An 18,007-nucleotide genomic window follows, 5' to 3' on the forward strand; every position below is an offset into this window, starting at 1 on the left:
TTTGCCAATTGTTATTTGCCTTAATTGTCCCAATGTAGTATTTTCTGCTAAAGATGAGTTCTGACAAGGGATAGAAATTGAAAATGGTAGTTGTATGTAAATGTATTTCCTATGGATACATCAATTAAGTTATCATTTCTATTTTATAGCTCTGGCATTAAGAAAGAAGAATGGCAAGACGATCAGAATTTCCTGAGTATGGAGCAGTACGAGAGTACCATGATGATCCATATCATGGTGACTATGAATTCATGATGCTTTATGTAATGTGAAAATGAAGTAAAGTAAATATGTATAAAATAGTGAACTATAGGGAAAAAAGAAGCTAAATTTGCAATTTTATATAAAATTAATTAAACTTAATAAAGATAGTTAATAATAAGATATTGTATACCCTTTGATGATATATTGGACATTAAAGTACAAAATCATTCTTTGGTTTCAGGATCAGCTAATATGAAATTCTCCAAGATATGCAATGAGATCAAGGCTAATATCTCCAACATAAATGTTGGTGGTAAGTTATTTAAGAAATGAACCTATATATTTGGGTTTGTTCCTTAATGAACCAATGTTGCTGACTCAGAGATATTTAATTGGGGGAAAAAAATGATGCTTTAGGTTGAGTTTTAACAAGCTTGAACTGATAGCATTTGTAATTGAATTTTATCTGGTGTAAATTTTCAACTTCTCCAGAGGAAGTTAACCATTTTCAATGTAGAAATTATCCTTGATTAGAGAATCAAGGACCACACTCTTTCATAAAGAGGACTTCCAGAATTCAGAAGAATTCCTCAAGAAAAACAAGGCTTAAATTTGTTTTGTATGTAAAAAAAGATTTATTAAGATTATATATCAGTAATGTTGACATTATACTTGTAGTTTTGGCATAGATATAGCTGCATTTATAAAGCCCTCAGAAAAAAAATCAGAGAGGACTATATTATTGCAGATAGCATAGATAGGATAGCAGTCATGGGTTATGGCAATGTGACAGTGGAAAGTGTTTAAACTCTTGAACTCCTAGGCTTATTTTCAAAATGTACCATGACCAAGCTAGGAATTTATTTAACAACATTCCCATTAGAAAATGGATTTATTTGTATTCTGCAGTATTTTTAACTTGCAAAATAACATTTGTAATTGCTAGTAAACATTTTGGCTGACTACAAGGGATTGTTATAAATGTACTTACTTTTTTCAGCAAATTCTGTGGAGAAATTAATGAGAGCCATTGGAACAGACAGAGACAGTCTGGAAACGAGAGACAGAATGTAAGAACCAAAGAACATTTATTTAAGGATGTCTTACATTTTTGAAAAGTTTATGGGGGCTTGAATAAGACTTCTCCCAATAATTTACTTTAATGAATAGAAAGCAATAGCCAGACAACCTTTGAAAATGTTGTTGCTTGTTCTTTCTACTAAAATTTCTATAAGTAATATTTAAAGAGACATTGTTTAGGAAAGAAAGAAGGAGGACAGGGTGACGAGGAATGAACAGATACTGTAAAAGTGGTTATTTACGCGTGGGGGAAATTTACACTACTTACGCGGTAAGCTTAGAACCGCGTAAAATACCCCCGCGCGTATGGTCACAAAATTTCAAACTTCTAGAATCATTCTAGACCACGACTTATACTGTTAGACCGGTCGAACCAGTCATGTATTAATCGTGGTATTGAACGCACGTGAGTAGATAAATACATCACAGTGATGAAAACGTAACTGTTCTTCTTTTTTTTTCAATTGTGCAATGAAAAATGCATCTTCATATTAAATATTTTAAAGCAACGTCACGCAATTAAAGCTTAAAAACATCGATACTCATTTTCATTTCCTTTGTATGTACTTGTATGTCCCTCTTAATTTCAAATAATTAGTCCAAAATGTTACACAAACTCACAGTCACTAAAAACATACCTATTGAATTAATTGCCAACACTCGCCGCGCAGATACAGGTAAGTAAATCCCACTTTGAAGTTTGAGCTTGCGTAAATAATTACAATAAAGCGTACACCAGTTGTTCACACTTCACCGCTTTTGACTGTGCAGATCGCCGTTATATTTAGTAATCCAACAGTATAAATTCTTTTTGTTTAGTTTGTTTGTAATTATTTCTAATTATTTTTTTTTCTAATTCATGCGTGTTAACTACTTGACCTTTTCAAAGGGGAACAACTCGATGTTAGTAAACGATGGCCGCGTAAATTTTTCTCAGTAACTCGTGCGACCGCGTATATTACACCCACGCGTAATGTTTGATGGTCACAAACGCGTACTTAACAACCAGTGTAAATAACCACTTTTACAGTAGATAGAATGATACAACTTAATTATCCATATTATCAGCTTTTGTGACTGACATTAGGAAGCAGCAATACATTGATATCCTTTATTTTGCAGTCATGAAGTTTCAACAAAGACAAACAAGATAGTTCAAGAAACAACAAGGCAAATGAGAACCATTGCTGCAATGACTGGACTAGAAAGGGTATGACATGTTTGACAGAGAATTGAGACAATTCACTTTCAAATTTTGTCCTTAACTTGTACATATGCGTATTTATTCATGTATGTCTGCATGTATACATACATGTATGTGACCTCAACTTTATTAGCTTACCTGAGCCAAAGGCTCAAGTGAGCTTTTCCAATCTAAGTTTTTCCGTCTGCCTGTCTGTTAACTTGTCACATTTTCATCTTCTTCTCAAGAACCACTACGTCAATTTCGACCAAACTTGCCACAATATAAAGCATCCTTTTGTGAAGGGGATTCAGGTTTGTTCAAATGATTGGCCACACTCTTTTTCAAGGGTAAATAAATATTGTAAAAATTTATCTTTCAAAAAATCTTCTCAACTGGTCCAGAAAAGTTTCCACTGAAATGAAAGTTTCATTATATAGTGTAGATTCAAGTTTGTTCAAATCATGACCCCAATGGGTAGGGTGGGACCACAATAGGCGATTTAAGTTTTATATAGGAATATACAGGTAAAACCTTTAAAGACCCTCTTCTCAATTACAGCACATGCATATTTTAGTCATATTTAATATGGAAGCATCCTCATGTAGTGTAGATTCAAGTTTCAAGTTTGTTCATGACCCCTGGGGGTAGGGTGGGATCAAAATAGGTTTATATAGGGGAAAAAAATATAAAAATCTTTTTCTCAAGAACAGCAAAGGCATATAGGCCATGTCACAAAGATATGGAAGCATTCTCGGGTAGTGTAGATTCAAGTTAACTGTTTGTTCAAATCATGACCTCTGTGGAATAAGTTTTACATACAGTGTAGGAATATAAAGGGAACAAAGTCTGCTGAAGAACAGGGGCCATAGTGACTCAGGTAAACATTGTGGCTCATGGGCCTCTTGTTTATATCACTACCTAGAGTTTAGGGCCACAGCCAGGAGCTTCATACCATTTCCATCTGTTAGAGAAGGAGAGAATGTGAATTAGATAAACTTTGTGGCTTATTGGTTTCTCATTGTTTTTTCTTTCTTTCAAAAGAGTCTAACTCACAAATACAATGAATTTTTTAGTTCGAAACTTTATCAAATGAATGATAATCTTACTAATAATGATATTTTAGATGCAATTTAAAATTTCTTTCAGCAACAAAAGTTTCAAGTTGATCGATTAAAGAATGATTTCCAAGACTCCGTCCAAAGATTCACTTCTTTACAAAAGGTACTTTTTTGGCTTTCTATTTAGTATTAAGTTCGAATTGGATGTATGATGAATAGAATTAAATACATATATCTGAACTAACAACAGAAGAATGAAGTAGAAAAGCTGATTTCATTTCATAGAGATGTGATTTCATTTTGACTTGGCCTTTTAGAGAGCTGCAGAACAAGTAAAGAAAACAGTCAAATTATCCAGTCAGAAACCCAAGCCAAAGTCTAGTGGAGGATGGATGGATGTGAGTAAAATTTTATGGCACACCAGTCTATATGTTGCATAGTATTTTAGCTCTACTGGCCAGAGACCAGAAGAGCTTATGCGATAGTAAGGCAGCCGTATATCTGTCCATCTGTAACAATTTTTCAAAATGCTATTTTCAAGTCCAAGTGCTACTTTTCTTTTCCTTTGTTATAAGTACAAACCAGTAGAGCTACAGTCTCATCAGAGACTTGTGGTTCAGCTTCCAGAAATGTTGTTGTGAACCTTCAGTAATGCTGTTCATACTCAGAGCATTAGTTTTCAAAGGTTTTGTTCTTCAGAGAAGTACATGTATATAAAATTTGCATTCAGCAGAAAGTATTTACATGGATATCTGAAAGATATTGGAACATAGTAAACTGTAGCTCTTTATTGTTATAAAGTATTAAAATTTTTCTCTCTGTTAGGATGAGGATGATGAAGTTAAATTCCTGGAGCAAGAGAGGAAAAGAGAAGAACAGCAAATACAAGACCAGATCATTGAAGATGATCTGGCTCTGATCAGAGATCGTGAGGAGAGGATCCGACAATTAGAGGTAATATTTGCTTTTTCTGTAATCATGTGACCACCTTCACTGAAGGGAGACATATTGTTATGCCTTGAATTACATGTACCATACTTACTGCTCCTGAAACTGTTGCTGCTCTTTTTAAAGATGTGGGTTTTCATCAGCTTTATGAGAAGCTGAGTCTATCCATAGCTGATGCCAAAATATGAGTGATGTCAGTATGTGACATGACTGTGGTATAGAGATTTGAATGTTTAATACTTAAATTCCTAAAAATTGAATGGCTGTCGCTACCTTATTTTTCACGTGCTTCGTTCGAATACCTTTAGGACATACATTTATTTTATAAATAGTTTTAAATACAATAGCCAATCAGATTGGCAGTCTCCATGAACACCAGGTGAACACTTGTTCAATTGATACATCTGTTGTGATAACTTCAATTATCATGATAAATACATAATTATATACATATTCATTGCAAAACATGAGTTTTACAGAACTGGGGAGTCTCACTCTTTCTCCTAGCTTCATAAAATTCCCATTTCAGCAAAACTCACGTTGCTAGTTGAGAGAATTTTACCACTTCAATGTGCATCATTGTAATTGTTTGTAATAGCAATTGAATTTTGAAAGTTGTTTTTTTTTTCTTTTTTTAGTCAGACATCCTGGATGTAAATGAGATATTTAAGGATTTAGCCACACTGGTTAATGAACAAGGAGAAACCATAGGTAAAGCATTCATTACTAATGCATATAAAGATGGAAAAGTTATGCTTAGGAGTTAATAAGATGTGAGCAGGAACAATTTTGTGCATGTGTTTGAGAAAATTTCATTTCGCTTTGAAACAATGCTCCACATGTAGAAATGATGCCCATTTTACATGTCAAGCAGCATGCTCTAAACTCAAGAGATGTATCTAATTCAAAATTTAAAATTCTTAAACTGGTTCTTTTTAAATAAACCTTCCTTACAGATTCCATAGAAGCTAATGTAGACAAAGCCTATACAAATGTTGAGTCAGGAACCTCACAACTTTCCAAAGCAGCTGAATACCAAGTAAGTCATCTCCATATACATGTATTCCAGCCATTTTGATCGACAAACAGAGAAATGATCCATAAGTGAGGAGATGTCCTATTAAAGAGTGGAAGAAATTATTCCCAAAAAGAACTGCACACTTTTTTCAGAACACCTTCCAGTTGTCAGTGAATGAAATTTGATTGCATATATCAATGGTACTTTACTCCTACATCAATGATTTTTCTTTGAACAGTACCCGGTATTTTTAAGTGGGTTTTAAGTGGGGGGGGGGGGGGGCACCCAGCAGGCTGGCCCTGGATCCGCCTTGGGTACATGTACTATGACTTGTCTTGCATTTTTCAAAATTTTGTTTATATAATACATGTACATTACTTTGTTAAAATCATATTGATAGAAGTTTTAAATAGAAATACTGGAATGATTCATTAAGTATAGAATAACTGTCTGAACAATTTAAGGTAGATCCCGGGTTTGCTGCCATCACAATAGGATTCAACATGGAAAGCTTATCGCATTAACAGTATCATTAACTACAAAACAAGCAAAAAATATCTTCAGTAGTATAAACTGAAATGTACATTAAAGCTTGTGTGGTCTGTATTTCTGTATTTATATTTTAATTAAAAATAAAGGATGGATCAATAATCACTCAGCGAGTCAGTCTTCTCTATTTATTATGTCATCATGAACAACGAAAAACTATCAAATAAGAACAAAAAATCATATTACTAGGAAGTTTTCATGATCTGGTAACTTCAAATGTTCTGACATAGGGGCAAAGTTCTACTTTAGCAGCATGTGGTTTGCAGGCAAGCCATTTCAAACTGGGGCTTCAGAGATATGAAAGATACGGTCTTTACAATATTTTGAAGGAAGTCTGTAAAATCAGTGATAGACAGTCATTTCATTCCATGAAGTAAGAGTGTATACGTTCATAATGCTACATTTATTAATCATACTTTAACCAATGGGACAGTGAAAGTACTGAGTTAACCAGTAAAAATTTAAGGTTGTAGCCCTAGTGACCAGTAAAAAAAAAATATTTCTAGCCCTACTCAAGAATTGGCCAGCGTATTGAAGGCAAATTTGACTTTGCAGCTAAAAATCCAGCAATTTTTTTTTTTTTAAGTTTCATTTTCACCTCTGACATATAGCAGCCAAAATGTATGCATGGTTATATTAAGCAGCCCAGAGCTATGCTTCGTCTTGTACCTAATCAGATGAACATCATGACCTACTTTTAGTTTTCTGACTTTCTGTGTATAATGTGAATGGGTTTTTTTTATTGTGTTTTTCAGAGGAAGTCTCGGAAGAAGATGTGTATTTTACTTGTGATCTTGGTGATTATAGCAGCGGTTGTGACAATAATAATTGTGGCAGCTGTAAAATCCTGAAGTATTGTACAATATTAGACAAAGGATACAGTGAAGTGATTTATGATGACCAACTGATGTTCCAGGCAGTGAAACAACAGGACTTTTCATTAACTTAATATTCTTATAATTTTTTCCCCCAATATACAGGATGTACAAGGTAATTTAGGGTCAATTAGATCACTCTGTGTCCATTCCTTGCTGTGTCTCTCATGCTCATCATGCATTACCTAATTGTGAAAATTTCTTAATTTCTTCATCTGAACAACTTGGGTGAGATTGACCAATCTGCAATGCATAGGGCATAAGGAGAATGTTGCTAGTTTGTTTAGAATTAGGATCATGCTCCAGTGCAAAGGGAAAAAATCAAGAATTGGGAAGATTATGTCATATATAACATGTTATCTACTCTAGAACCAATGCCAAACTTACCTGACAGCTTCCTTCATGTGAAGACTCAGTTCTGTTCAGATCTTGGTCCCCAAGCCAAGGCAGGCACTTGGTAGGGTTCCGTATTTTATGCTTGATATAGCAAAAACATTTTTTAAAATCATATGTATCAGACAGAGAGACACCAGGGTTTAGGAATGGTGAAGTGGAAATAATCACCTCATTTAGTGTACAATCAGACTTTTTCAAATAACCTGGAATTTTTTTTTTTTTTTTTTTGATCCACAGCTGGGGGTTAATCTTCTTTCACAAGCATGTAATGCAAATAAAATTATTTTAAATATAGTGGGGTTTTGAATCATTTAATTAGTGGGTCAAACATCCTCATATAATGTAGATAAAGTTCCCTCAAATCATCGTTTAGTCTGGTGGGATGAGGATTGGGTCTCAAGAGATGTCAGATATTATGTGTAGGAATATAAAAACACATTAAAGAAATATTTATCAAGCACATCTGGTTTATATCTATGTTTGTAACAGAAAGATATGAAAAGCTTGGATGTGACACAAAAGTAAAACGAAGTATTGTCTGGACAGAGTCCCTTCTTAGTTGAGCTTAAATATCTGTAGGGATTTTTTCAGTGCTTTGAGAGAGTTGATATGGTAAAGTTCTAGACTGAAACTAAAATGATATATGTATGTCTATTGGTCAGTGGCTTCACTGACCAGTAATTGGGTGGAGCTATCCTTCCTTTTGGGTAACTATTCTTGTGGTTTGCAGATTATTACAATTAAGCTAAGGAAGATAAACCACAGAGACTGATTTAAATATTACCAGTACTTTTTAAACTTTTTTTAAAATGGTCTAGCAATAGGCATCCAATTGTTTTTCACAGGGAATTGTTTATGTATTTTTAATGCAAAATTAGTGTTTATTATTTATATCCCATCTCTCTAAAAAATCCAATTTGTAATACCCTGTAATTATGAATATTCTTAAACAACACACATTTTACATGTAAACATAATCATTTAGTTAATTAAGATACAGCTGTAAATGCTTTATAAATGTTTTCAAACAGGAGCTTTCTAGTAGTTCACTTTTACAAACATTGACAAAGTATTTTCAAATTACATATTCTGTTTTTCCATGACCCATGACCATTTCCTTCCTTGAAAAAATTCCATTAATGTAATTCCTGTATGTCTTTTCAATAATCTCAAAACTTTAGGATAAAATATCAAACATGCTTCTGCTAATAAATGTCATGTTCAAAATGTTGTCTCTAGCACAGCATTGGAAGGTAACAAGTGTTGAAGATCATACGCTTGAAACAATCCAGCACTATACAAATCTTTTTCAACAAAAGTCGTTTAAAAATTATCTTCATATCTGTCCTGCTAATGGCATTAAACCTCAAATATTTTTGAGCAGCATATGAATTAAATAATTGTATTTTTCAATGCTATCCTAAATTTACCGAAAACATAACTTCCTTGTTCCATAATTCCCCCCCCCCCCCCCCCATTTAAACTGTTCTTAACCTTGAGTAGTTAGAGATGCCCAGGTGAATTATTATGAATTCCTATTACTCTTTCCAACTAGTTTACTTAGAACCTGGGACAACATTATGTTATGTTTAAATATACTGATATCTTTTCATGGTTTATGTACAATATAATAGTTATGCTAAGATGTTTATTTATGATTTTTTCTAATAAAAAAAAATGTTATGTGCTAAACTTAATTGGTATTTCTAATGACTAAATTCTAGTACAGTTTTTTTTTCTATTTAGCAGTTTTTATAAAGACTTTGGGTATGAGGAGATTTTTAAGTTTGTGAGAAAATTATTCTTTTGTGTGTTGACATTCCTGAATTATTTCTGTGCAATAAAAATTTAAATATATTAATTATTTATAGATCTACTTACTGTTGTGAAACTGAACCATATACAGTGGGGAAAGTGATGATCACAATTTGGAGTAATTTACAATACATGTACTGTTATGCATGCATCACTTTGTACAGCTACGAACATAAAATGTCTGATTTGGTGAATATGAATATGGCATTATTTTAAGTAGCCAAATTGAAAAAGGAAATAATTCTTGGAAGTGGGGAGGGGGGGGGGGGGACTAAAACATTTATTAATTGTAAACTAGAGGTAATGTAGAGCTCACAAAATTTTACCCCTTGCTTGAGTTTGCAAGTACTTTATTCTACAAGTGACCTTGAACTTGATGAAATGCAAGAAATGTAAGGATTTTTTTAATCAAGTATGAGCTACCAATGTTTCTCTATGAAGGAATTATGGACCACACAAAAGGGACACTTTTTATGTCAATGACCTTGAACTTGTCCAAATAACTTAAGGTCAAGGTCATTACACATTCTCAGGTTAAAGCAATCTTTGTCTCAAGTGTTTCTTTATTATAAGATATGGTCAAAACAGGAATTCTGCAGTTTTCTCAAAGTGATCTTAAACTTGACGAAGAGTCCTTGGGTCAGTCAAGTTCAAGAAACACCCTTAATTCTTAAGCAATTTTTGTATGAGTATGAACTTTTAATGTTCCTCTAGAAAGTTATGGACCCGGCACAATGTTTACACTTTTTCTGCCAGACCTTGACTTGCCAGAATGACCTTTGGTCAAGGTTACAACACAGGTCGTAAGCAACCTTTGTGTGAACTGTGAGCTTCCCATGTTTCTCCATTACAAAGTTATGTATAGACAGACAGACAAAATGATTCCTATAACACACCTCAAACTTCATTTGCAGGGGATATTAGAATTAGGAAGAGGAGGATACCCCCTCACTGATTTACCAATCCCTTCTCTGAAATATCTACACAATCCATCAGTGATGGAGCAAGGTTGGTTGGTGGTACTTAGGTTTCCTCCATCTAAATCTGCCATGAAAAATGTTATGAACAATATTAAAAATTAGTCTGATCTGCAAGTGTGCAAAAACAGAGGATATTCAATGTTTTGTAGTTAAGTATGGAATTTACTTTGATTGATTGATTGTATGTTGTTTTACATCCCATTCGAGAATTTTTCACTCATATAGAGATGTCACCATATACCGGTGAAGGGCTTCAAATTTTGACCTTTACTCGGCACTCAGGGCCATTGAGCAGTGAGGGATCTTTATCGTGCCAACGCCTGCCGTGACACGGGGCCTCGGTTTTTAAGGTCTCATCCGAAAGACCCGCAACTTTCACTTCAAAGTGCCGAGTGCATGGCAAAGGAACAGTTGCTACCCATTTTTTATCGACTTAGGTCTGTCACGGCCAAGATTCGAACTCACGACCTCCCGATCATGGAGCGAGCACTCTACCGACTGAGCTACCGTGAAAGGTGGAATTTATTTTGAGAATGGGACTATTCATGAGTGCAAAATATAAGTGAAATTGTAAAAAAAAAAAAAAAAATCCTGTCTCATGAGTGTTACAAGTTTCATATCCAACTAGAGGATTGTGAGTGAGCTCACAAGATAATAACCCAACTTGCAAATTTGTTCAATTGCTCATTAGCAATTTTGTAAATATAACCTTGAACTTGCCAAAATGACCCTGTGTCAAGGTTATGACATACTTTCAGCTCACAATTAATTTTTGCTTGAAGTTTCAACTTGGCAAAAAAACTTTTAAACTTTTTATGCCAGTGACCTTGATCTTGCCAGAATGTCAAGATCATGTCACACCTTCAAGACATAGGTAATATTTGTGTAAAATATGAACTACCATTTTTTTCACTTAGAAAATTATGGACCTGAATGAATTTACACCTGTTCTGCCAGTGATTGTGAACTTGCCACAATGACCATGGGTCAAGGTTATGATATACTTTTAGTTCACAAATATTTTTTACTTGAAGTTTCATCATCCAAAATTTTTTTTTTTTTAAAAACTTTTCTGTCAGTGACCTTGAACTTACCAGAATGAGCTTGGGTCAAGGTAAGACACCTTCAAAACAAAGGTAATATTTTTATGAAGTATGAACTTCCAATTTTTATCCATTAGAAAGTTATAAACCAGACAGGAATTTAACAATTTTTTCTACCAATGACCTTAAAAATGATCTTGGGTTAAATCCTGATACACCTTCAAGTCATAAGCAATCTTTGTATCAAGTATCAACTTCCAATTAGCCTCCATTTGAGAGTTACAGACAGGACACGGATCAAACACTTTTTTGCTGGTGACCTTGAACTTGCTGGAATAACCTTGGGTCATGATCAGCACATACACTCAGGTCATATGCAATGGTTGTGATAAGTATGAGCCTCTACTATTCTCCATTACAATGTACAAGATACGGGTAGGACAGGAATTAAAAAGTTTTCTATATATGACCTTCAACTTGATCAAATGACCTTAGTTAAGATCATGACACACCTTCAGGTCATAATTAAAAACAATCTTTGTTTGATATATTCACTTCCAATGTTTCTCCATAAAGAAGTTGTAGATCAGACAAAACTTTTATACTTTTTCTAACATTGACCTTGAACTTGCCGGAATGACTTTGGATCAAGGTCATGACAACAATCTTTGTACCAATCATGAGCTTCCAGTTATTCTCCTTTACAAAGTTACAGCCCAAACATGATTGCACAGATGACAGACAACTAGACAGACAAGGAGATTCCTAGATACCCCCTTTAAGTTTCCCCCAATTTATTTCCATGAAAAATTGACTCTATCTTGTGGCCTACCCTCTATATATCAGGGTCTCGAACCCACAAAACAATTGGGGATGCTTCAATATTATGACCAACATAGCCTTGCTGTTATGGAGAATAATTTTTTTCCCTGTATTTTTATGCCCCAATATTGAAGATTCTGGGGTATATAGTTTTTACCCTGTCCGTCCGTCTGTCTGTCTATTTGTCTGCAAAAACTTTAACATTGCCCATAACTTTTGATTGGTTGAAGCTATTGCTTTCATATTTCACAAGTGTATTCCTTGTGACAAGGCCTTTCTTTGTGCATCATCATATTTGATCTTTACCTCAGAGTTTGACCCAGTTTTGCAAAATTTTACTTAACTTTAACCTTGGCCATAACTTTTGAACGGTTGGTGCTAGCGCTTTCATACATATGTAATCCTTGTGACAAGACCTTCCTTTGGATACCAACAATTTTGATCCTTTGACCTTGACCTTGGAGTTTGACCTACTTTTGGAAAACTTGGCCATAACTTTTGAATGGTTGGTGCTAGGGCTTTCATACTTTATTACGTAATCCTTGTGACAAGATCTTCCTTTGCATACCAACAACTTTGACCCTTTGACCTACTTTCAGAAAAGTTTAACCTTGGCCATAACTTTTGAACAGTTGGTGCTAGGGCTTTTATATTTAACATGCCCATTCCTTGTGACAAGACCTTCCTTTGGATACCAACAATTGTAAATTGACCTTGACCTTGACCTACTTTTGAAAACTTAACCTTGGCCATAACTTTTGAATGATTTGTGCTATGCTTTCATATTTCACATGTGTATTTCTTGTGAGGCCTTTCCTTGGGCACCATTAATTTTGACCATTTGACCTTGATGTTTGACTCACTTTTGAAAAACTTTAACTTTCTCCATATCTATTCAATGGTTGGGGCTAGGGCATTCATATTTCACAGGTATATTCCTCAAGACAAGGCCTTTCTTTGGGCACCAACATATTTGATTTGCATTTGAGAAAGTTGAACCTTTGCTATAAGTTGCCATAAGGGGGCATCAGTGTTTCACAAACACATCTTGTTTCTTATATATACATATGCCCATGTAAAATTTTGATCCCCTGTTGTGGCCCCAGCCTACCCGCAGAGACCATGATTTGAAGAATTTAGAGTCTATATAAGGAAGGTTACACATAGGTTTCATATTTTCTGGTCCAGTGGTTCTTGAGACAATTTTTATGCCCTGCCATGAACATGTCAATTTTCCTTCCTCTCATCTAACCTTCCATCATAAGGGATTTTCCACTACATTTTGGGAATGGGGCTTGCACCCTTGGAATTGGGAATTTAACAACATTTTATTACTACTTAGTACATGGGATATTATATACAAAGACAATTTTCAAGAAATAAACATAAATGATGAATATAAATTTGAACTTTTATTTAATTATTCAGAAATTTCAATCAGAAAAAAGACTAATATACAAATTGTCAGTCATCAACAGAATAAGGCTTCCCTTTAGTCATTCCATTGATTTTCAACTCTGACCGTAATACACAATTCATTTTTGGGGGAAAAGGGTTAATTGGGAATGGGGCCTAAATTCGGCCCTACATGGGGCAGTAGAAAAACCCCGATCATGTTCAGCTCAGTTTTAAAGAAAACTATCAAAGATATTTTTATCAAACTTTATATGCTGATACATATTGAAGACAGCTTTTCAACTGCATCAAAATTTGTTGACTTTGACTTCACTCAGAAATTTGTGTTTAGCTGTTTTCAAAAACTAATAAAAATATTTTTATCAAACTTCACATACTGAAACATATTGACGAGAGGTATTCAACTGCATTAATATTTTTAACCTTGACCTCACATCAAAAATTTGTGTTTAGCAGTTTTAAAGAAACAATTCAAGATATTTTTATCAAACTTCATATGCTGAAACATATTGATGATTGAAAAGCTTTTCTCTACTTGTAATCGTACTCCTCCTAAAAAAACATCAATAAGTATGGTTATTGATATTTTTAGCACAACTTTCATGAATATCACATATTTAGAGAAATCAGAGACTGGAAAGTAACAACTGCATCAACAATTTTAACCTTGACCTTTCATTTGATCTTGACCTCACTTTACTTAAATTTGTGTTTAGCTCAGATTTAAAGAAACTATACAAGATATTTTAATCAAACCTTATATGCTACATGGTGGAGAGAGCAACATTATATGGTCTTGACCTTTCCTCTGACCTAACTTTTTTTAAATTTGTGTTTAGCCAAGTTGCAACGGAAATTAAAGGTATTCAATTGCATCAACATACTTGACCTTGACCTTATTTTTCAAAAATTTGTGTTTAGCTTAACTTTTAAAAAACATTTTTTTCCAACCCTAATTTAGTGAGTGCTATTGAACTGCATCAAAATTTGTTGACCTTCCCTTTGATCTTGATCTCACTTTCCTTAAACTTGCATTTAGCTTTATCAACACTCCTCATGAAGGGAAAGAAAAACTCAAATTTTGCCACATTTCTGATATTCTTGAACACTGTTGAAAATGTAGTCAACTTCACTTGAACATGTGTCAAAAAGAACAATTATTGTGCAATAATTAATGTAAATGAATAAGTTTTCGGGACTCATCCCCAAGTTCCAATAGGGGGTCAGGACAGTTTATAGTTCAAATGATCAGAGATCCTGCAGAATTAACTTAAGTCATGAAAAAGTGTTCATTTTTATATTGGTTTAGGTCTTGGAAATTGGCTTAGATAGCTCAGTCAGTACATTGCCAAACTAGTGATGCAGGAGTTCCGGTTTCGATTCCCAGTCCAGCCATACATTTTCTCCTTTCCTGTTAATTTGCTGCTGTTGACCACCCTTGGACTTGCAGGTTAAAGTTCTGCTGGGGGCATTAACTTGGGTTGTGTCTTTGAGGGCAAACACTTTTTAAGGAGGGAGGAAGGTAATGGTTTTCGGCCTGGGTAGCTTAGGTTATTCCAAGTTTATTCTATGTTTAGCGTCTGCGTGCGCTTTGGGTTTTTGACACCCCATATCAGAAAAAACAAACAATCAGGAGTCCTGAAATTGGTTATTCTGGTCAAAATCTTTGAATTCTGTCAATTTCTATAAATATTTGTCTACAATATGCCATATCAAGAATATTTTAAGCATTTAATACCTCGGTTTTGTTGAAGAATAGATCTTTCAACGAGGAAAAAAGATTTATCAAATCAAATCTTTTAAATGATGTCATTTTTACGACTACAAAGTCTTTGTTTTATTTTTTGGTTTGTGTGTTTTTTGCAAATAGGTAGGTAGGTTTTTGAAAGATGGGTGGATGCTAAACAGAGAAAAAAATTGGAATGGCCTTAGTTGGTAGAGCACCTGAATAGGTGTCCTTGGTTCAATTCCTGGTCCAGCCATACATTTTATGAAGAGAAGTCTCACTTAGAAGGAAAGTCCCACTTTGGAGGGAAGTCTTCCTACAGCACAGGCATCTCTATAAAAACATTCTGTAAGGTTTTAGAAAGCTTAAGCTAGAAACAAACAAAACAGAAAACAAACACAATTTTTGCTTTTCCCCTTTATTTCATGCCTATTCATCATCTTCAGAGCGTAAACGGGCATTAGGATTAGTTAACTTTATGGAAAGCTGCTGGGCACGTTCCACAATGTCTTTCCTTTTCTTGCTGGAAACATTGTGTGCAATTTCTGCAGCAAATGTTCTGTTCTGCATCAGAAGTACCTCAAGTTCCTGAAAATTAAATACATGACATTTAATTTTTGGTTTAATATTACTTGAGATTTTTCTTCTGGTTAAATTTTTAACTCTCAGCCTAATATAATTTACCTTAAAACAACCTTTGTGAGAAATATCTGTAAGATTCATGTGCAATTTAAACTCAAATATATCTATTGCCACAAACCAGTAGCTCACTATGCCATTTTTATGAAAAAGAAATGCTTGATAGCAAATACTAATTATCCAGGACCGGACTCTCCATTGGCAAATCAAGAATAAAACATAGGTAATCAAAGATTACATAGCTCATATCAACGAATTTTATCTCTTAAGTTTAAAGCAGGGTCCCACATTAAACAAAAAGTTTGGTCTAGGACTCGAAGTAGGAATTTGTTATTTAAGAATGGAAAACTGCAAGCAAACCAGGTCTGGTAGTGTGCATCCCTAGATGCATCATCCATGTGAGTTTGGTCAGAATTAGTGTTGTCAAATCGGACGATTTTTAGTAACCGGTTACTCGCTTAGTTTTCCGATCGAGTAACCGGTTACTCGGATGGTTTTTCTTTTGACATCAAAACAATCTTGTTCGCAGTATATACTCAGCTGTAATATATTTTGTATGTAATATCGTTACAATTTCTATATTTATCTTATCATTTGAACATCGGTACACACAAAACACATATGAACTGCATATAAACTTTATTTATAATTCATGTAATTACAAACACACAATCTTCTAAATAAATTTGTTCTCGAACACCCCTTAATCGTTGACTGTTTTGCGCTTTATATATCGCTGAATTCACAGTTTAACTTCAGTCTGAGGTGGTTAAGAATATAAGTTGTCCCATCCGCGTATGTCAATTCCTTTTCTTATAATTAACACTTCACAGATTTAAATTCAGCTATTCTTTTAAAAATATTTCAATGCATGTGACGGCATCTTCTTTAATCTTGTACTGCGGACTAGCAGAGGTTTGTGGTTTATGTGAGGTAATTATAATTGAATCAAGCCTTCAAAACTTGTATACCCATTGGCAATCAAAGCCATCAATTAGATAAACTGTGAAATACTAATTAAAACAAATCGATTGCATTTGTAAAATGCTAGGTCGAGACTTACGTTAAATAAAGGTAAATAAAATGGGGACATTATAGACAAAAATACATTATTTCTACTGAATTACCTTATCCGAGTAACTGTGTAGCAGTTTTACGAACCGATACTTGCATCGTTCGACGATTAACCGGTTAACCGGGTACTCGTTGACAACACTAGTCAGAATAGGGCTTATAGTAACCTGGAAATGAACCTGCTCCCAAAAATTTTATTTGGTTACTTATCCAGAAGATGTAGGTCAGACCCAGAATCCGAAGTAAGCCTGATAGCTTTCTCCCTAGATGAAACATCCATGTAAGTTTGTTGAGGTAGGGCTTAAAATAACTTTGTAATGGACCTGCTCTATAACTAAAACCTGCTCTATAACTAAAACCTGCCCAAAAACTTTAACCTGGTCACTCATTCAGAAAATGTAGGTTACATTCCACATCCAAAGCAAGTCTGGTAGTGTGAATCCATAGTTGTATCATCCATGCAAGTTTGGTCTAGATAAGGCTTAAAATTGAACCTGGAATAAACCCACTCCAAAAACTTGATCCTGGTCACTCATCTGGAAAATGTAAGTCAAACCCAGCCTTTTGAGCTAGTTGGTAGTGTGCCTTCCTAGAGGTATCATCCATGCAAGTTTTGTCAACATAGGGCTTATAATTACATGGGATTGAGACCTGCTCCGGGGATTAATCAATGATGTTTAAACTACGTTAAAAGGTACCTTTCCCCTCTGGAAAAAATGTCAAAATTCCCCTTTTAGTTATGGAATTTTTCCATGATTAAACAAACTTAAATTTTAAAATACATTTATTTATAATAGTTCTAGAAATGACCCCAGATTAGCTTTCAGAATGCAGACTTTTGCTACATTTATCTGAAAATTTCCTAGGGGGCATGACCCAGGAAACCCATCGTATAGTCACACCTCCAGTGCTTATGTCAAGCAATCATTTTCACTTTTTCCCCTTTACATGAAAAGGGTCAAATAAAAAACATCTAGATAAATCCTTGTTCTCCAAAATTTTTAACTTGCTCCAAAAACATTAAAATGGTCATTTTTTTATGGAAACCATGCTGAAAATGCAGCATCTGAGACCCCGGAAAGGTAAAGTGAAACATTCTATATGCTTCATCCATGCATCACTGATCAATTAAAGGGCATAGAAGTACTTGAAAGAAATCTGCTCCAAAAATTTTAACC

General features: G+C 34.4%; 3 protein-coding genes across 4 annotated transcripts in view; 1 reads left to right on the forward strand and 2 right to left on the reverse strand.

Annotated features, from left to right (window-relative positions):
• LOC133186115 (lipopolysaccharide-induced tumor necrosis factor-alpha factor homolog) overlaps nucleotides 1–18,007 on the reverse strand; it is a 197,062-nt gene that overhangs the window by 18,100 nt on the left and 160,955 nt on the right. The gene's annotated exons all lie outside the window — the stretch shown is intronic.
• On the forward strand, nucleotides 142–7,608 carry LOC133192117 (syntaxin-7-like). The gene is made up of 10 exons (XM_061328026.1): nucleotides 142–237; nucleotides 446–517; nucleotides 1,205–1,274; nucleotides 2,407–2,494; nucleotides 3,617–3,691; nucleotides 3,846–3,926; nucleotides 4,354–4,482; nucleotides 5,115–5,187; nucleotides 5,433–5,515; nucleotides 6,799–7,608. The coding sequence occupies exons 1-10, from the start codon at nucleotides 171–173 to the stop codon at nucleotides 6,892–6,894; spliced, it is 834 nt and encodes a 277-aa protein (XP_061184010.1). The 5' UTR covers nucleotides 142–170; the 3' UTR covers nucleotides 6,895–7,608.
• The window catches only part of LOC133186126 (large ribosomal subunit protein eL32-like), a 256,634-nt gene continuing 254,145 nt past the window's right edge, over nucleotides 15,519–18,007 (reverse strand). For both annotated transcript variants that reach the window (XM_061321409.1, XM_061321402.1), the window contains exon 4: nucleotides 15,519–15,704. In XM_061321409.1, coding sequence (XP_061177393.1) covers nucleotides 15,546–15,704 — 159 coding nt within the window. In that variant the 3' untranslated portion in view covers nucleotides 15,519–15,545. The remainder of the gene's footprint in view (nucleotides 15,705–18,007) is intronic.

The sequence above is a fragment of the Saccostrea echinata genome, unplaced genomic scaffold (assembly GCF_033153115.1).
Source record: "Saccostrea echinata isolate AGI-Se365-2 ecotype Australia unplaced genomic scaffold, CSIRO_AGI_Sech_v1 ptg000001l, whole genome shotgun sequence".
Classification (NCBI taxonomy): Eukaryota; Metazoa; Mollusca; class Bivalvia; order Ostreida; family Ostreidae; genus Saccostrea; species Saccostrea echinata.